The sequence below is a fragment of the Equus caballus genome, chromosome 27, assembly GCF_041296265.1.
Source record: "Equus caballus isolate H_3958 breed thoroughbred chromosome 27, TB-T2T, whole genome shotgun sequence".
Taxonomy (NCBI): Eukaryota; Metazoa; Chordata; class Mammalia; order Perissodactyla; family Equidae; genus Equus; species Equus caballus.
In genome coordinates, this window is record NC_091710.1 from 18,993,113 (window position 1) to 19,014,679 (window position 21,567).

At 40.6% G+C, this 21,567-nt stretch overlaps 1 protein-coding gene across 26 annotated transcripts in view; it reads right to left on the reverse strand.

Moving 5' to 3' along the window:
* Nucleotides 1-21,567, reverse strand: part of PSD3 (pleckstrin and Sec7 domain containing 3) — a 646,842-nt gene that overhangs the window by 146,036 nt on the left and 479,239 nt on the right. The window contains exon 1 of one of the 26 annotated variants that reach the window (XM_070253292.1): nucleotides 16,102-16,475. The exons of the other annotated variants lie outside the window; for them this stretch is intronic. Coding sequence (XP_070109393.1) covers nucleotides 16,102-16,260 — 159 coding nt within the window. The 5' untranslated portion in view covers nucleotides 16,261-16,475. Of the gene's footprint in view, nucleotides 1-16,101; nucleotides 16,476-21,567 lie in introns of those variants that run through there. 26 annotated transcript variants of the gene reach the window in all.

Here is a 21,567-nt window from a genome sequence, read left to right on the forward strand (position 1 = left end):
TCAGATGTATTTACACATATCTCATAAGGGGTTAATATCCAAAATACATAAAGAACTCATACAACTCAACAGTAGAAAAACAACCAATCCAATTAAAAAATAGGCAGAGAGGGTCTGGCCCCCTGGCCTAGTGTTTAAGTTCAGCCCATGCCACTCTGGCAGCCTGGGTTTGGTTCCCAGAGGCGGATCTCTCCTCAGTGAGATCATGAGATCTCCTCAGTGGCCATGCTGTGGTAGTGGCTCACATGCAAAATGGAGGAAGACTGGCACAGATAATAGCTCAAGGCGAATCCTCCTCAAGCAAAGAGAGGAAGACAGGCAACAGATGTTAACTCAGGGTGAATCTTCCTCACCAAAAAGAAAAAAGGGCAGAGGATAGACATTTTTCCAAAGAAGACATACAAAACTACCTCACACCTGTTAGAATGGCTATTATCAAAAAGACAAGAGATGATAAATGCCAGCAAAGATGTGGAGAAAAAGGAACCTTTGAGCACTGTTGGTGGGAGTGTAAACTGGTGCAGCAACTATGGAAAACAGTATGAAGGAGCCTCAAAAAATTAAAACTAGAACTACCACATGATCCAGCTATTCCACTTCTGGGTATTCATCTGAATAAAACAAACACACTAGCTCAAAAATATATATGCACCCCCACGTTCACAGCAGAATACAATAGCCAAGACATGGAAATAACTTAAGTGTCCATCAATGGATGAATGGCTAAAGAAAGTGTGGTATAGATATATACAGTGGAATATTAATCAGCCATAAAAAAAGAATGAAATCTTGCCATTTGCGACAACATGGGTGGACCTGGAAGGCATTATGCTAAGTGAAATAAGCCAGAAAGAGAAAGACAAACACCATACAGTCTTATTAATACGTGGAATATAAAACAGAAACAAAAACAAAAAAATCCAGGCTCATAGAGAACAGATTGGAGGTCGCCAGAATGGCAGGGGTGGGAGTGGGGACTGGGTGAAGGAGGTCAAAAGGCATAAACTTAGAGGGGTCAGCCCAGTGGCGTAGTGGGTAAGTTTGTGTGCTCTGTTTCAGCAGCCTGGGGTTCACCGATTCGGATCCTGGGCACGGACCTCCACACTGCTCATCAGGCCATGCTGTGGTGGCATCCCACGTGGAAGAACTAGAATGACCTACAACTAGGACATACAACTATGTATTGCGGCTTTGGGAAAAAAAAAAAACAACCAAACAAAACCAAACTGAGACTCAAATATCTAGAGAAGCAGACAGGAAATGTAGAACAGCAGATACAGCCAGGAGAGGCCGGGGAGTCAGGGCAAGCTCCGTCTGGACGGGCAGCTCATACTCCCCCAGAGGCAATGCACCATTGCGGGCTCTTATTTTTCAGAAGTAGCTACTACAAAGTATTCAAGGCTCACAAATTTTCAAGTGTGGCAACAAAAACCACTGCAGGCCACACAACACACATCTGTTGTCCAACAGGACACAGGTTTTGAAACTCTGATTAGAACTATGTGATGAGAAAACTGTAGAGAAGAAACAATGAGAAACATGAAGAGATACAGCAGAAATTCCTGGTTTAAGATCTAGAAATTTATACTTCTGAATATTAAATGTCTGAATATCTGAATCAAGTTTCACTGAGATTTCTATAACTTTTTGATGATGTTCTAGCCATTCCTCAATAGCTGCTATTTCACTGATGATAAGTTAAGCTCTCTCTGAGGCCACACAATGTGAGGCACGGTGCTAAGAGATTTATTTTATTTTCAATGACTCTCATCAGATCTTCACAGCAAGTGTATGAGGGAGGCATTATCATCCCCACTTCAGAAATGATAGAACTAAAGCTTATGAAGTGTAAATAAACTGCCGAAGGGCACAGAGCAGAGCTGGGGGTCTGAAGACAAAGTCTGTGCTTCTAACTGCCCTAATCCATAATACACATGTTTTAAATTAATATAAATAGACTGACAAATTTTGCAACTTTGACAAATGTTCTGCTGTTTAAAAAACTTATATTAGAGTTTATGAAGTTAAAAGCAAACTGTGTTACCCACATTCTTCCATTTCTAAGCCTTTGACTTTTGTTATATCACCTCAGGAATTAAAAAGTTTATTTACAAACAACATCTTCACTGGGGAAGCTATCCATGATCCTAAGTTCGTAACTAAGAAAACTTCTGATCACTGTTACATGAATTGATAGTCAGCAGCTCAAATTCTCCTCTAACACATCACTGAATCTTTAAAGTCTGTCTGCTCCAAGTGCCGACGGAGCATACCTTCTCCATTCATTTTTATTGTATTACTCTACTGGTATAATAGCCATAACGAATAATTTATCATAACATTTGCTGATACGTCAGGGGAAAGTATTATTTATAACTACTAGACAAAGATAAGAATGCATTTTTTCTATAACAGCATAGCATAGTATACTACGAGTCCCTATACAGAATAGTATGTGTTTATAACTAGTAGAAGACTACAATTTGTTTGCAACATGAACAGTACAGTATAACAGTTGTAACACTGGTAACACTATAGTATAAATAAATCTCTTAAAACGATTCACTCATTCATTCATGTAATCCAGTCAACGAGTATGTGCTGAGTCTCTCCTACTGGAAGGTTGTCAGATATTAACATGGGCACTGAAAGTCCAGTGGTGAACAATGCAGACACGGAATTTAGAGTTGGGGGAGTGGAAACAGACAATAAAGGAATAAGAAAACAAATAGATGAAACATGATTCCGTCATTTCTGGTAGGCTACCAGATAACTATTAAAAGGTAACTCAAAAAAGTAGCTTTAGACAGGATGGTCAAAGGAGTCTCTCTGTAAGGAGATTTACGGGATGAGCGACCAGGAGCAGCCACGCAAGGATGAAGGGAAAGAGCAGCGAGCAGCTCCTGGCATAACAGAGCTCAGCGGGTCTGAGAAACAGAAAGGAGGCCAGTGTGGCCAGAGCACGCTGGGCTGGGGTGTTTTGTGTGATCAAGGCGATAGGGAGACAGGACACACAGGGCTTTCTGACTAGAAAACAAGGGTTTATTCTCTGTGTGTTGGGCAACCACTGGAGTATTCTAAGCAGGAAAGTGACCTGCTCTAATTCACGTTCTTATGGAGAAAGGACTAGAAGAGAGCAGGGAAAGCGGCAGCAAGACTGGTGGTATGTGGGTGACACGTGAAGTGACCAGGACAGGGGCAATGGCAGTGGCAGATTTGGGGTGTGTCAGGCTATGTTCCTAAATTATGAGAGAAGGATGACCCATTTTCACACACCTCAAAGAAATAAAAAGCTGGGTAAGAGTGTCAACAGTAGCAAAGAGATGTATTGCTATCCATTAGTATTTAAAGTCTTCTATGCTAAAAATGAGGTAGATATATTAGAATATATTGTTAAAGGAAAAAAGGTAAGGTACAAAATAATGTTTGGTAAGTTTCCACCCTGTGAAAAAAATGTATATACGTGTGTGTATACAGCCATGGGGAGCACAATGACGTTTGGTCAACGACGGACCGCCATAAGATTAGTACCATATAGTCTACGTGTGTAGTAGGCTAGGTGCTCTATGTTTGTGTAAGTTCACTCTATGATGTTCACACAATGATGAGATCACCTAACGACACATTTCTCAGAACATACCCCTGTTGTTAAGCAATGTGTGACTGTGTACATTTGTGCACATAGAAAGAACATTTCTGAAAGGATACAGGAGAAACCACTGATAGTGTCTGCATGTGGAGGGCAACTGGGGAACAAGTTGAAAAGAGAATTTTCAAAGTATAATCTCTACTATTTGGAGGCTGACCACACCATGAATGCTTACTTCTTCAACGAAAATTCTAGATGATACTAGATTTTAAACTCCTTGCACATGTGATCAAGTCTTCCGCCTCTCTTTAGTACTCACAATGCCTCACAAACTGTCTTGACCACAGCATGTGTTTTTAAAAACACTGTTGAGGAGACAAGGACCTCAGTGATAATGACCCTAATACCACAATTAGGATGGGAAGTAGCAAACGTAGAAAAAGGAACAATGGACTAGAAATCAGTAGACTTGCATCAAACCTGCTTCTTCCATCAGCTGTGGGACTTTAGGCCACTAACACTGATCTTTGATTACTTCATCTGTAAAGATAGTATAACGTCACCCACCTCACAAATCATAAAGATGAAATGAAACTACCACTAGGAAAACACTTGTACCCTGTAAAATGACACAGACATAAAAGGTACTATTGTTATTACATCCAGTCTAACCTTGTCCTCCTTAAACTTCACAGAACACTTGAATTTAAACATCCAGAATCTGCCCATTCCACTCCCCTCAGCCAATCAATACGCCATGCCAGACATATGCTGGGCGTGGGGAGAATCACTTATTTTGACTCAAATTGGTAGTTAGACATCATGGACAAATTATGCCAACAACTAACTCCTACTGAACAGCGAGTAAGTGCCAGGACCTATTCCTAAGGCTGTATGTGTATGGCATCATTTACTCTTCACCACCACCCGTGGGTATTATCCCCATTTTACAGATGAGGAAATGGGGTGCAGATAGGTTGTTATTAAGTGGTAGATCTCAAAAAGGAATCATAAGCAGTTTGATTCAAAAGCCTTTTGAATTTTTTCCTCGACTTTCTTTTTTCTTAAAAAAATCTTTCACTTTCTGTCTCCACTTTCTGGTACATGAGCTAGCTGGCTCCTGCTATATAATTCTCCCTCCAAAATTTAGAAGGTACACAGTCAAGGTACAAGGTACAAGAGAACACAGTCTCTGACCACTCTCAAGGATCTTAGAATCTGGCACAGAGCTGCAGCCTGGTTGTCTAACACCATTTTACAGCTGGAGCCCTATCTGTTTTTGGAGATGTCAGGCTGGATGTCTGACAAGTGAAAGAACACCCTCCATGTAGTTGACAGTTTTTGAGCGCTACTGCATGCCAGGCTCTACGTTGAGAGCTCATGTGCATTATTTAATTTAACCCTCTATAACCTATGAAGCAAGCATGATTTACTCCACTTCACTAATCTCAAAGCTGGGGATCAGGCAGATTGCTACTTGTTGCAAGTTGTACGTTGCCAGATCAAATGCAGGATGCCCAGTTAAATGTGAACTTCACATAAACAATGAATAACTTTCTTTAAGCATAAGTATGCCCCCAAATTTTGCATGAGACATATTTATACTAAACATTACTCATTATTTATCTGACATTCAAATTTAACTGGATGTCCTATATTTTTATTTGCTAAATCTAGCAAACCCTATCCCAGAGTGGCAGTTATTAATCAGTGGCAAGGCTGGAACTCAGACACAGAATTATCTGACTCCAGACCCCATGGTTTTATTCATTACTTTACACTCTCTTCTTTGTTGTTCCCCAAATGGACTTACCACGACTATATCAAAACCCTCAGGAAGAGGATGTGTATCTCAGGTAGAAGAGGCATTCTCATTGAAGTAAGATGGAAAGACTGCAACACGTCTTCTGACAGGACCTTCATCTTCAAACCACTAGTTTAAAAACTAGTGTCCAAAACACTATGTAGATTTGATTTAATGTCATAATCCTTAGAGCTTGAGAGCTTGGGGAAAGTCGGCATAATTATGGTCTTAGTGAATCACCACCTTCTTCCCTATGACTTAAGGTTAACTTCCAAAGTATTCCTCAGCATATGAAACTATTCTCTGACCAGTGTAAGCACCATGATTTCCAAATTCATTATGTTCATTCATTGTCATCTCCCGATTTTGCTTTTAATTCTTATACTCTAATCTTCTGGCACTGTAATTTATTTATCAAAAACTTGTCTGGATTTGGACAGCTAAGCCATGATTTTGAAAAATATAACAATAACCAATATTTTCAAAGAATATTCTGGATTGTATTTGCCATAATCTGCTGTTATACCCTCTTGTGGGTAAGCCTTACTTGTTGGGAAGTGGCAGGCACAGACCATAATACAAGATGCTTCAAAATTTTAGAACTTAAAGAAAACATAAATTCCAAGTGACCTTGTAAATTACATGCAGTATTTTTTAAATATCTTAGAAAAATGGTCAATTATATTTAATGATTATGAACATGATGATAAAGTTAATGTACACAATTAAAAAACTGATTGCTGGGTAATATGCCGAGATCTCTTTATAAATGGCTTGTAAAAAACGATCCCTGGGGGACTGTGACATTTAGAGAGAATACCAGGCATGATATTTGTTCTCTGTTATTTCTGTGCATTAGACAAAGCAACGAAGACAAACCAAATGGAAATAGATTTTATCCAAAACAATCAATACAGCCAAGTTAAATATCTAATCCAGTGGCTACCAGGCTTTTGGATTTCACAAACAGGGAAATTTTCACATGAGGTTTTGGGAACCCACAAAAATTGCCAGTTTTTCATTTTGCCAAGTGAGGAAATAAACAAAACACTAGCTACTATCACTATAATTCCATAAAAATAAGTAACAAGGACAATCTCAAAATAAAGGACTGTTTCCTGAGAAAGGACCAGTCTCTCACTAACATTTTCACTATAGACAAAAGCTTTAACAGCAACCAGCAGCAGAATAAGGTCTGGGCTCTTAACTGCTAGAATATAATGCCTTGGAAAAAAGGGCAATTTTCAAAAAGAAGTCTCTGTTATTTGGTATTTACTAAACACACAATTAAGATACATAAACCATTGTAGTCACTGAAAATTATTCCAATCTCATATGTACCTACATATGCTATTTTCCTTGCTTTTATCAAGGCAATACATGTATAGTATCTTAATAATCAAAAATTACTAAAAGGCATATAACGAATATAACAACTTCTTCATTTACCTCTGATCCTTCCTGCCCAGAGGTAACCTCTTTCAACTTCTTTTTGGTTTTTCTATTTTCACTATGAACTACTACTGACTTTCAACTGTGGAACTCTGGAAAAAAGAGCACTTAACTCTCTTATCTCTCAGAAACACACAGACAGACAGACACACACACACACACACACACACACACACACACACAGCTCGCTCTCGCTCTCTCCCCTCTCCCACCCCCAATCCTTCCAATAAAATTATCTCACAATCACGATTTAGAGGCACGTCAATTTTCCATGCCTACGTTATTATGACCATGTAGCTATAATTCATTCCTGAGCTATGTGTGTACTATGCTACATTTGCTTTTTTGTGAACTTTTTGTTTGCCCTAATCACCAACTCATTTCGTTGTTGTTTACTTCATTTTCTAAGAGCCTATCTCCAGCACATCTCCACACTCTCCAATGGAACTGGGAATCCCTCTCCACATGGTCCAACACTCCATGCATTCTCTCAGTGATGCTGTTGGGGGCATCCTTGAAATCCTCTGTTCTCCCACTCCAATCTAAACTGGCTGGTTTCTGTCTCCCGCGTAGATGCTGTCCTAAGGTTTCCCTTTACCATCATCCTGGGGAATGGCCTCTGCCTCTCTGCTATGAGATTTCCAGTTTACTGAATATCATGCCTTTTCTTCATGTAACTGAGAAAAGGTACATGGGTGAGGAGAGAAGGAAGAGATTGCCTACTGTGAAATGTGTGTACTTTTCACTTAATCCTGCTATTTTCAATGTGGGAATCTCACTATTGGTCTCAACGGAGCCTGATTTCCTAAGTCCAAAGTCTCTGGGTTAAACTTCCCCAGAGAGGAGTTGCAGAAGAAGGGGAAATAAGGTCACCTGACCATACAAAGTAGAGGAGGGCATCTAGAGGGTCCCGTTACTAATTTCAGAAGCTTTAAAGGGATCTTCCTGTTGTGGCCCACTACTTTCAGAGGTTGCCCGTGTCTCCAGATCCCAGGCCTTTCCTGTGTTTTGTGTGGAAAATCAGCCTCCTCTTTCCTTGGCTTCCAGGTCTGCAGGCATTTGGGTTTCAGCTTTCTCTGGGGTGCTAAAATAGTTAACAAGTCTGTACGCTTTTCGTCTTTCAAATTTTGTTGACAACTTGAGAGCATCCTGTCATGTTCTCTGTGTCCTTGAAGATCCATATCATTTCAGTTCTACTCTTATTTCAGTGGGGTTTATGAAGGCATAGAGATAAAAGCATGTTAATATCTTAAACTTTAAGAGTTATGCTTTGGGGCTGGCCTGATGGTTCATGTGCTCCGCTTCGGCGGCCTGGGGTTTGTGAGTTTGGATCCCAGGCACGGACGTACACACCACTCATCAAGCCATGCTGTGGTGGCATTCCACATACAAAACAGAGGAAGACTGGCACAGATGTTAGCTCTGGGATAATCTTCCTCACCAAAACAAAAACAAAAAATAATACAAAAACAGTCATTCTTTTGCACCATATAAATACCACTTTAATTATGGGCTCAGAAATCATAGCAGGGGGTTGATGAGCCATACAAAAATTCCCTCAAAACACTGCCCAGTTATAATAAAAGTATTCTAGAGAGCCTTTCTACTTTACCTGGTTTTAAAAAAGTGTTCTGAGGAAGAGACCTGTCACAAATCAGCACATCACTGGTACTTCATCAGTCCCCGGATGTGACAGGAAAGGGCTTCTTCCCTCAAAGCACTTCCCTGCACCTGTGCGCCTACTAGGTACAGCTAGTTAACCAGACCCCAACCCTTCCGGTTTACTTGCTGGGAAGTCTTAACAGAAAACTAATAAAATGCTCAATAGGAGTGCATTCCCTTGTCATGAGCTGCTGGGCTCCAGGGTCTAGAAAAGGTTCTGCTGCCCGCAGGACCTTGTAAACACCTGGGCATGCCCGACTGGAGTTCTCAGTTGTGCAAGTGAAGATGACCCCGCTAAATTGCACCTGGGTGCAGGAAGGAGCTCATCATTTATCTGGGATAGCTATATCATCTTATTTGATTTACTGGAATCAAACAAAAGTTGGCCTGGCAGATTTGAATCTGGTGATAACAAGTACACTGATGTCTCCAGCTGCCTTGGGTATAGTCCCACATTCTAACACTTAACTGCAGGCTACAACCAGCGTCATGTCACAAGATGAGTCAGGCTATGAAGAGGGAACCCCAGCCAGCACTTTCTTAAAAATTCCAACATAAAGTATTCCAAGTTATTTACCTAGAAAACAAATTCCACTGAAATAGGATGATCTATGCACACAAACAGTACACTAAATGTTGTACCACTAGAATGTGGTAGACCAGATTTTTAAAAAGTAATGAAAATTGATCTGCTTGAAGGATAAGATAATGCTCAAAAATCTGAAGTAAAATCAACAATAGAAGAGTAACCCCCATGACAAATTACTGAGGAGGAGACACCTTGCCCAGCTACTCATGGTTTCTGCACCAACATTTACTGTGGATAAGTAACTAAAAACATTCTTCAAAAATCTCCTAGTAGTTGCTAAACTAATGCAATCCCCAAATTATAAACCAGGCAACCAGGCGTGATCTAACAAGAGTCTGCAATAAAGGAAAGGCATCATCCTGGACAATGCAGGGCATCTGGTCGCCATGCATATTCCCACACAAGAGCGCCTGATGGTTAACTTCAGGTGTTTATGACGCTACTAATCTCCCTGGATCTTCAACAAAGACTATCTTAAAAATATAAGTATTTCTTTCTCCCTTAACTCTCATCTCAACAATATTTCACAGATTTTTTTTTTTTCCCTTCCCTTGATTCTGACAAGGGTATTATACTAGTTTGCCAGGAATGACGGCATGAACCAGCATTTTCTTTACAATGTTTCAATACTGCATGGTAGCTCTGGACATCTGCTCTAGGCCACCATCATTGGAAGAACGTGCTCAGATAGAAAGGCGTAGCTGAGCAGGCACACAGTACAACACTGGGAGTTACTGTAGAGACACTCGAACCAAGCACAACACCACTAGCACTTCAATCAAGTGAAAATGGGTAAATAGTGTTGAAACCTGCTCAACACAAGGTTGACATAAGGGAAGCCAGACTGTAGAAAAGAGACCATGTTGTAACTCTGAATGACCTCTCACTAACTAACGCAGCTGGGTTGGTACCCTCCAGGACATCCACCTGTTCTGTAGATTTTACGACCCCTGCTAATGCATATACCTCCTAGCTGTGATAAGACAGTAACTTCATTCTTTTGAGTTCCTTAGGAATGTGATGTCCCCTCAACAGAGAGTCTATGCTGATAGCCATCATCAATGAAAACTGAAAGATCTGGTGTGGCCACTCCCAGTCTGTAACACCAGAGGGTCAACATTCCTAAGCCCCTCTCCTATAGCCACTGGCCTATATAACTGCTTCAAGATTCCATGCCCCCATTAAGATGGCTCTTTTGGACATTAGTTGGCCATCTTCCCTCTTGCTAGCAAGCTGTAATAAAATGCCCTTTCTCTGCCACCATCTTGCCTCTTGACGATTGGCTTTTGTCTCACGGCGAGCAGATCGTGCCCTTTGTGCAGTAACAGTGTGATGGTGAAGACCTGCTTTTAACTACATTCAAGAGTCAAATAGTATCATCTCATCAGCAGCATAGTTTGCTGAACATCCTAAATAATCATTTGTACATTCTAAAAAAAAGGTATCAATTTGTGTGAAAGTACTGGCAGGATCTGAGAAATTCAGAAACAAGCTGGGGTGGAGGGGGCAAGTTAGGGGCTAGAGGAGAACCCAAAAGAACAAACCCAACAACAAAAACCAATATAACTGTGTTACCTTTATAATTTAAAAATAAAACCGAAGGTAGTGAAAGCTTCTATTTTGGGGCAAGGCTGGCTCAAGTCTGAGAGGGTTAAACAGCTGTTGATAATGATGTAGTCCGCAGAACTACCTTCCAGAAGGGGTCAGATTTCTTCTTACGACCTTCTTTGGGTAAAGATCACATCAAAACACGAAAATGTATTTGACAGAATCACACCTGAGAAAAAAGCATAACTTCTTGGAACACAAGAAGTGACTCCAGTGGGAAGATAGTGGAGTCAATAAAAGAAAAACTGAGTTCTGGAGACAACATTGTTTTCATCTTTGCACTACCAGACTCACTTTGTGAAAGACACCTCCTCCTGAACTCTCCCATGTGCCAGGGTTGCAACTAGTACAGAGAGATGTTCTTGATATTCTGACCCCAATAGTTTAAATCTACTGTCTTTCTGAAAGGATCCAGCTAAAGGATTCATTTATGAGGCTAAAACATGTTCTGCTTCAATTTAAGAATAAAAAATATAAAAAGACATTTGCAGGAAAATCTTCAAATTATGACTAAGGATTGTTCCCCTATTATATGAAATACTCATTTTTGAATAGGCAGTATAAATCACCCATTGACCAGAATCTCCTTCCCAGGCTCTAGGCTGGGATCGAGAAAAAAAAGGGATCAAGTATAGAACTGCAACAACCTGCAAGCCTCTCATGGAAAACTTCAGGTTGCAAAGGGGCATTGTAATGATTTCTTCAAGGCTCCTTTGTGTCTAGATTTGATTCACAGAGGGAAAAATGATTAACATTTACCTAACAATGCTGAAGAAATAACAAGCAAAGCTCAAGCAGAATGGAGAGAATAGAGTGGATGGTGCCTTTCAACACTAGGGCAACATGTTTAACCAAGCAATGAATTAGGCACGGCCCTTTTTCTTTAACATGTGTATGGTTAACAACTCCTAGCACAGGAAGAGGTTTATTCAAAATACATACAAAACTCACCCTCCCTGAACCTAGCTCAGACTTTGAGTTCCTTTTAACGGAGGAAATAACCTGCATCAACCCCCATAAGAGTTCTAAAATTAACATTGCTCAGAACAAAGACATGACTTTATCAACTCCTGCATTTTATGGATGAGTCTCAGGAAGGAGAAGTGACTTGTCTAGGTGCATATTGCTAATTAGTGAGTAAAATCTAGGCGAGGTCACCAGAATGCAGCACCCTGGCACAGAGAGCAAATGACCTACATTTTCATTTTTCATTACCCAAAGTACCAGGGTACCCTGAAATTTCACTGTTGGAGAAATTGATTTCTTTGCCACGCTACTAAATAATAACTTTAAACAGTTCATTTGAATCCAAACTATAACCAACCAGAGAATTCTTGGTTTAAACTCTGGCCTCATACTATTCCTCAAAAAATGCCTCAAGGATTCAACTGTTCATGTTATATTCACCCACAACAACAACATAAAGGAAAAAAAAGCAGTGGGTTGAGATTTCCCCACTCTATAATATATAATGCAGTATGGTAAGAGACAGGGAAGGAAAAAAGTGATATTATTGTAGGAAAGCAGAATTTACCACTCCAAAATGTATCTCTTTAACTTGAAGCTTATTTGGGGCTGATTATTCTTAAGAACAAAAGACTCGGGAAGAAACTTTGACCTTCCTGATAACTCCCTAAAGGAATTTAAGACACAAGGCCTGCTCCAGGAAGCAGCTCTCACCACAGATATCTGTGGTATAATATCAACTAGGTGTAGTAGACAGGGAGGAACCAAGCAAGGCCCATTTGATCCAAGTCCTCTCCATGTCCCACTGTCTCTGCAAGGCATGGCAAACTTTTGTCCACCAAACATTTGCTTTTCCACCTCCATGTAAATGGCCTTCCTTCCCTTTAAAGTCCCAAACCACCACCCCAACATCCTCCTTTGTCTTTAGCTAAAGATGCTATTTAAGATGGTGGCTTTGGCCATTTTGGCAAGTTATTCTGTGTTCCTGGGTTTCTCCCATGCACACATGTTATTAAACTTTGTTTGATTTTCTTCTGTTATTCTATCTCATGTCAATTTAATCTTTAGACCAGCCAGCACCTAGAAGGGCAGAGAAAAATTTCTTCCTCCTCTACATTATCAACACAAACTTTTACAGATTTATGTTTTAAACCTATAGTTGACTTACTCAAGTTAAAAACTAAGCAATACCAAAATAATTTATGTTTGAGGTTTAACTAGATCCAAAGGAGAGATGGAAAATGTCTGGCAGAACTGGAACTTAATCAACATCTTCTTATATCACACATCAAATTCCGGAGTATTTGCCTTTGAAGAAACTGATTCCAAAATGCTAACTCTGTCCAAGGTAGAGCAGAGCCGGCTGGGGTTGACGGCAGGAAGGTCTGCACTGCCCCCTCCCGGCCAGGAGTCTCACTGCAAACTCTTTCAGTATCAGCCCTTTAGCTCATACACAGCTTATATCAACGTCCGCCTTAATACATTTGAAGAATGAATGCGTTCACCACAAAATGCATATTCTTCTGAACATACTGACAGTTATGTCCTGCCCATTTTATCTGCTTCAGAATTTGATGTAAACAATGTTATCTAGAAAAGGACAAAGCCACATTCTATCCAGGGGTCTAAAGAAAAGGATTTAAAACACTTTAAAGAAAAAAAAAAGCCACACAGAGAATCGAGTTTTAAAGAAAATAACACGTAGATTGTTTCAGTAGTTTAAATAATATTCTCTAGACTATGTCAATGTGAACCAAAAAGATTAGTAAATTCAATTTTCTTAATTTAAAATGATTAGATCAAGGAAAGCTTTTACGATATTTTGCTAAAATCCAAGGCAAAAGTAGCAAATCCTTTCAGAAGTCTTTTAAAACCTGCTTCAAATGAAGAACAAAAATGAACAAACCAGATAAAAAGTGAGGACTACAGATGAATATCTAAATAAACCATTATGTTTTTAATGGACAACCAAACAGAAGTTAGAAACATGAAAAATGAAAGCTTTCAAGGAATACAAAACATGTTATAACTTTAACTCTCTGACAAGGGGCAACAATTACTACACCTATTCCAGAAAGAGCCAGGATTGCAGAGAGATGAAAATTAAACCCAGAAGCACATCAAAGGTTAACAGTGCTTTATCCTTTCTTCTCATCATTAGATTAGACATCCTGCATTTTGGATGAAGAGTTAGATAATCAAAAAGTGTTATTTACATGATTAGTGGGAAGAAACATTGATTTGATTTTAAGTGCTAAAAAAGTACTACTAGATATAAGCATGGTGAATGAGAATTCTGATTATTAACCCCTGGAATAAAATGTGTACACTGTGGGTAGGAATATGTGTTGATATGTATGTATACACGTCTGAATTATAATACAATTCAATTCACTACATTTAGGGCACAAGCCTACAGCACTATTCAGTTTACCTCATTTAGGGAAAAATGGCTAGTGAAAGATTAAGTTCAATCTGTCTAATTTCCTATTCTAATAATTTTCTATTAGCTACTTCTAGTGTTCAATTTTAAATGACTACACAATCCTATAAAAATATCTCTTGTGAGATACTGGGAACTTGGATACACTCTTGAATACACACTCCAGAACTTAGAGACCACATATTCCTCAAAAAATATAATTTAAAAAAATTGACTACAATCTCCAAAGTACCATGTGATGGCCTACTGATTACAAGAGATCTTTTATATTGTTCACTCCTTGCAATGTTTCAAAAAAATGCTTGGTTTTTTTCTTGGATAGATGCATATCAAATGAGAGAGCCTGTGCTGTGTACCAGAGAAGATGGTAGAAAGTCTTTCGATTTGGCATCTATGCCAGATTCCAACATTAAAACAGACAACCACAATTCTGAATGAATACACTAATATTACAGAGCTTAAATTATTATCAGAATTGGTAGTAGTTGATGGTGACCTGTTAATTTCCTTTATGCCTTTGACTGCATACTGTGGGTATAATCCACATTAAAACAAAATCTGAAGATGTTCCCTAGCACTCTTAATAAAAGCCAATTTTAGATTCATGTTGAGAATCACATACATGCCTACATGCATTTAGTTATTTAACAATATAAGAAGCCATCAAGGTCTATCTTAGCAGGAGACAGTAGTCATCACACACAGGAGGTCTTACAACAGTTTCAGCAGAAACCAGCACATCCCCATGCAGGTCACATTAACAGGGCTGTGAAGACACATGTTTTCCCCTAAAGCCACAGCTTAAAAAAAAAAAATACTAAGGAGGACAGAGCTACATCTGAAGACATTCTAGTTAGAAAATTTGCTAATGATTGATGGGGTTAAATCCCACTGTGTCATAATCTCAGGGGTGGATAGGAAGCCAACATGTTTCTTAAAGTCACACTAAGGTATTTTATCCCCATCCCCCCACTCCCACCATATTTTTAGGGGAAACTGTTATTACCAAAGTCTTTCAATAACGTAAATGTCATAGAAGCGGACTGGGAGGGTGAAAGCCTAATGTCACTCTCAGCAGGTCTGGCTATATAACCCGTGAGAAGACTGAAATGACAGTGACAGCCACCTCCTGAAGCTTTTTCTACACAATATCAAACCTCTGAATCTCCATGATAATCATCTACATCTCCAGCCCTGGAGTTCTGTGATCCTATGATTCTATTATTCCATTTTTAAACCTGTGGAGTGGGAGTGTTTCTGAGTACCCTGCTCACACAGATGGTGGTGGGAAGCATCTCAAGAATATGTTGCATGTAGTAAATGCCCATTTCACGACGTAATCACTCCCTTCACATGTCATACGAACAGAGACCACATTATCCCACAGACAGTCGCGAAAAGACAAGTGGCTAATGGCAGCATAGCATCGGCACACATATAAGGAACACGAAAGAAGAAATTCTTCCTAATTATATCTACCTGAGCCTAATAACTCTGAATAAGACAAGCATGAAGTATTATAGGACCAGGTCACTACTGTCCGTCAGCTCCACATATTGGGGGGAGAGCAGGGGAGGGAAGGCAAGAGAAATTAACTGAATGGCAAAATCATATACAATGTCTCTGCATTCCTGATGTTCTAAAAATACACTGCACTGACAAATCACTTGTCAAGGCAACCTTTCCGAGACCGAAAACAAGATCAATGTGCCGACCAGCACTTTCCACAATCATCTCATTTTCAGCATTGCTTCACCCTTCTCTTCCACAAACTGGCTCCTCACAAAACTGACCCACACCACAGCCATCTGAGCATGTGGAGTTCAGGCACCATCCTGCCACCTGATTTCACTTGATTATCTTAGAGCCATTTTATACACCTTACTCTCTCCATCTGTCATTGCACATCAGACACTGGCAAACACTGTATCAAATTTTGTTATCCTAACATACAATTGTTAACATAGTTTAACACGGTATCTCTTTACCTTGGTCTCCTTAGCAGAAAATTCTGAGGAGTTGGAAATTTTCATGGACTTTGACCGGTGGGACTGCCGCCGGATAGAATCCTCCCGGGAGTACTTCACAGAACCCGAGGTCCTCACTCGCACCTTGCTGGTACTCTGAACGCTATTCACGCCAATCATTCTGAAGGCTGACTGGGGAAGAGGTTTGGAGAAAGAAAAAGGCACTTTCCAACCGCTGCAAGACTCTAATGCTGGAGGAAGTCTGTGGGTTGTTCCTGAGCAGCTCTGAGCGCCTGATCCGCGTTAGCTTAAGAAACACCAGGCAGCCTCCCCCAGCATCTTCAACTACCCTGTTTGCGGCGAGTCTGATTGTTCCAGGCACGGCTCACGTCACTGGCTGCCAAGAGGAAAAAAATGCAATCCCACCCCTGCTACTCGTCTCTCTTTTACACACACACACACACACACACACACACACACACACACCCCATATTCACACACTGGAACAAATGGCAATTGGCCAGGCAAGCAATTCATTAACATTCCAAATAGCAACACTATTTCTCTTGTGATATTGTGCAGCAAGCTCATTAATGTCAACAACAAAATAGTGATTCCACAAATAAGTCTCAAGTAATCTGTTAGATACCATGTGGGGTGGAAACAGGGATAAATTTCCAAAAGGAAAAAAAATACCAATGGGCATCAAAAGGCTCCATCAATTACAGGCAAGTAAAAGGATGGAGCCACAAAGGCAGACCATGGTCATTTACTTTCCTCTCCCTCCTGTTCCAGACCACACATTGTTTAACAGTAACTCAAATTATATTGCTTTCTGAAGAATTAAATGTATCTTACAGCCTTAGACCACTACAGCCAGGTATTTAAACATGAACTGTGTCAGCTTGTATGAGAAATCCAGAATAAAGATGTTAAGCTACCTCCCTATCATACTGAAAAGTTAAAAAAAAGATTGGTCCGTTAGCACGTTAATAAATATGACTTAGAGTGAGACCAAAAGAGCCAACTCTGATCACCAAGGAGCAAGCAGCTTTCCCGAGAGCTACAAATGCTCCGTCAGTGCATACGAACCCAGGGAACCTTCTGAGGAAGAGTTACCAACTGGAGATTACTAGATCAGATGATTTTAGTTCCTGACACACGGCGTTAGTTTAGAGTCTAATTCTCAGGCTTCACTGCCTCACTTATCTGGCATCCAGGGGGGAGAGAGGGTTCGCCACATAAGTCTCTAGATGAAGGAGGTTTCAGTGTTAATAGAAATGACAACACTTAAAAGAAGGCTGTTAAATGCCATTCTGGGAAGAGGGTGCTGCCTCCACCCATCCACTCCTCAAATCCGAATTGTTCTCTGATGACAAGATGACAACCCGTGTGCAGAAGGGCCTTGGGGCTTTGTTTCACCTGCACAGCGGGTGCTTCCTCCTGCCCGCCTCTAGACTCCCTCCCTCTGCATCTCCTACCTTTGAAGGGCCTGATGCTTCAATCCTGGTATAAGCAAAACACAGACATTAACTAATCTGGGTACAACTTTGTCTAAAATAATAATAGATAATAGGTTTTGGAAGATCTTGGGGATCTCCTGTCCTTTAAGAACGCATCGAGGGACTGGCCCAGTGGTGCAGCGGTTAAGTGTGTATGTTCCGCTTCTCGGCGGCCCGGGGTCCGCCAGTTTGGATCCAGGGTGTGGACATGGCAGCACTTGGCAAAAGCCATGCTGTGCTAGGCGTCCCACATATAAGGTGGAGGAAGATGGGCATGGATGTTAGCTCAGGGCCAGTCTTCCTCAGCAAAAAGAGGAGATTGGCAGTAGTTAGCTCAGGGCTAATCTTCCCCAAAAGAAAAAAAAAAGAAAAAAGAATGCATTGAGTTTACAGTCTTTGACATCATTTTGGCTACTTTGAGGCAAATTTTCCTTTCTTCCCAGGTAATTTGAAGCTATTGAAAAACTGTTTTAAAGTAAATTTTTAAAAAAATTCTGCAGTGACTTTATACTTTACAAATCATGTTCCAAAGACATAACAAGTGGTGTACTCTAACATGATTATAAAGGTGATCATTTAGAATATGCATAGCTCTAACTTAAGCACATGATGACTCTATAGACAAATATCCCCACTGAGCACAAGCAAGCCTGAGGCAGAATCCACGAAAGAGCTAACAGTAGCACCAAGACAAAACTTCAAGAAGTACTGTGCAGGAGACACGACCCCCTGCCTCAGACTGGTCAAAAATGCAGAGCACTGGTTCAACAGAAACACAGCTTTTGGATATTTGCCAGTCACCGTGATGAGGAGTTAGAATATGTCTCCCGATGAACTTAATTTCCTTTACCCCACCAAAGAGCTTACGTGAAAAGAAGAAAACCATGTGCTAGCACATAGAGAAATGGAATCTGATATACAACTTCGTTTCTAGGAAGTTTAGCAGGAATACACTATCTTTATCCAAATATGTTACCTTTACTCAAAGACTGCCCAACTGGCGTTATTATTCCTGTAATGTCATTACTAATTAACAACTTTCATCCGTTTAACACCTCATACTTTACATAAGCAATACGTGTTAACCTCATTTTTTTTTTTTTTTTGAGGAAGATTAGCCCTGAGCTAATATCTGCTGCCAATCTTCCTCTTTTTGCTGAGGAAGACTGGCCCTGAGCTAACATCCGTGCCCATCTTCCTCTATTTTATATGTGGGATGCCTGCCACAGCATGGCTTGCCAAGCGGTGCCATGTCCACACCTGGGATCCAAACTAGCGAACCCCGGGCCTCCGAAGCGGAACGTGCGCACTTAACCGCTGCATCACCCGGCCAGCCCCTGTTAACCTCATTTTGATTCTCAACCTGACGATGTTGTGAGGTGGGCTGAGAAGATATTACAGTCCCACATTACAGGTGAGAGAAGGGAGTTCAGGAAGCTATGACAGAGCCAGCATTCAAATCCTCACTTTAGGCCATGCCACAAACCACACTGTCTTCCACATACTACGGCTGTTTATACTGTCCTTTCCTTTCTAAACCTAGAATGAACTTTTCACAGTCAGAGAGAGATAGGCTTCCTTTGCCCCTCCCTATAGTCTCTGTTCCAATCAAACTTACATCTGGACAGGGAAGGCAAGGGACTTTCTCTGGCCACCCCTCCTAAAAGAGCCCCCACCCAGTCACTCTCTATCATAACTGCTATCTCCTCATCTTCACGGCACTCATTACTCTCTGAAGTCATCCACATCTCAGAGCCTACACCAGCCTCTGGTAGAGAGCAGGAGCTCAATGACTATTTGTTGAATAAACAAACTCCTTAAATGTACAGTAAGCTTCCATTCTCTATTACATTTCATGTCATTAACCTTCTTAAGAAAATTCAGTATAATTTTCTGTAATATGAATAGGGTTATTATACAATGAATTTCTTTCTTAATGGTACAAAAGAGCATGGAGTGAAATTAAAATTCCTTCCCACATCAGTTTCCAAGTCCCTCTGCCCAGAAACAAGCACTACTGCCAGTTTCTTAAGCATCCTTCCAGAGATAATCCACCCATGCACGCTGTGTGTGTGTGTGTGTCCTTTCTCTCCTATGGGCTATAAACGACAGCATGATCTGTATCCTTTCTGTTTCTTGCTTTTTTGCCTTATCATCACGATCATTCTATATCAGCACACATAATGCTACCTCACTCTTGTTAATAGCTGCATAGTATTCTAGTACACAGATGTATCATCTATTATCAGGGTCTTATTATTATTGGACATTTAGATTACAGTCTTTGCTACCATAAATAAGGATGCAGTGACTATGCCTATAATATATCACATCTTAAATAACATTTAAACAACATGGTTTTCCAATGGTTGTCTGAGCAAGTCTTATTTTCCTCCTCCTACACTTATTTCAAATCACCCATAGTCACGGTGTTAGGTACATATGGCGTTTGCCAATAGACTCAGCACAAACTCATCCCTTCAAAGACGTACTGGACGGCCCTGTCCTGCCCCAACCTGCTCCAAGAGGGCTTGACCACTTTTAGAGGCGTTAGCCAGCCTGTGCAGGGAAACCCAGCTTGCTGCAAAATAAAGACAGGCCTCCTGGAGAGCAGCAGCTGTTTCAAAGGACAAAATAACTTTCCATAAGAGCTTTAGCCAAAAACAAAGGTGACTTCCACATCAAATAGAAATTGTAGGAGAAATTTAATTCTGCAAATGAAATTAACTGGAAGGCTGGGAATCACTGGTTGGCCTTCTGACGCTTCCTCTGACCAAAGACAATTTAGTGCATGCGCCCTAAGAGGCTTCTAAAAAGTGTCCCAGGTAACGGCCAATAGAAAACGCCCCGCACCTCTCCACAGGCAGAGTCCAAGACAAACCAATTCAATTTAGTACGTTGTCCACGTGAGCCTACCAGGTGCCAGGTACTGGGGACATATACAACATCTACACAATAGGACCCCTAACTTTAGGCAGCCCACATTCAGGGTGGGCAGTAGGAAAAAGAGGAAGTTCTACTGCCATAACTATAATGATGAATGCCTTTGGGATATCAATGAACTGAAGAGCTGCAGACCCTAAATGAGATAGACAGGAGAACATCAATGGTATCTAGACAGATGCTCCCTTCCTTTCTAAGAAAATGTCACAGAATCATTAGCAGAAAAAGCTGAAGACTGAGTTGTGAACTCTGGAAAGAAGCCAAAGTGGTAAGAGAACTGTAAATAGCAACTGTCCAGAGGTACAACTGACATAACCCAGGGAAGGGCTGGGGAGGGGAGAGGCGTAAAGTGGCAAGAGGAAACTGGTTTCAGTTTATTTTCAGGACAGAATGGTGGATGTACCTTCATTTAATGTGAAAGGATCTCGTGGCTCCCTGTAGGTTCTTTAGATCACACCAGCTTGTAGGAAACAGAATAAAGTGACAGAGTGCTGACCTGGGAGACAGAGGTCAGGGGCTCGCCGTGGCTTTCTGGCCATGATTGTCACATGGCCCAACATCTTCCAGAGGCTGGTGCTACTGTCATAAAGGGGTCAATGAATGATTTCTTTTCTAGGCCATTTATTTGGACTTAATCTCACTGGTAGAGCTAGAAGGGACATTAGAAATAATTGCCTTCAATCTCTTCATTTTGTAGATGAAGATTCTTGAGACCCAGAAACATGAAGTGACTTTTCCATGATCTCATAACGAATAAGTGACAGAACTGAGACTTGTGCCCAGGTGTCCTAATTTCCAGTAGAAGTTGTTTTTCTCCTATGCTATTTGCTTCTTGAAAGCTAAACATTCCACAGCCACACATCTTTTCAGAATGCAATAAGGCTTGAAATAATTACCTTGAAATGGAAAATTCAATATGGGGACACTGACTCCAGGAGTGAAATGAAGGCCAGCCACTCATATAATAACTGCAGGAGACTTGAAAAATCAGCTCCACCTATAGCTTAGGAACTAGTCTTGGGATCCAAAAAAATGTGTGACA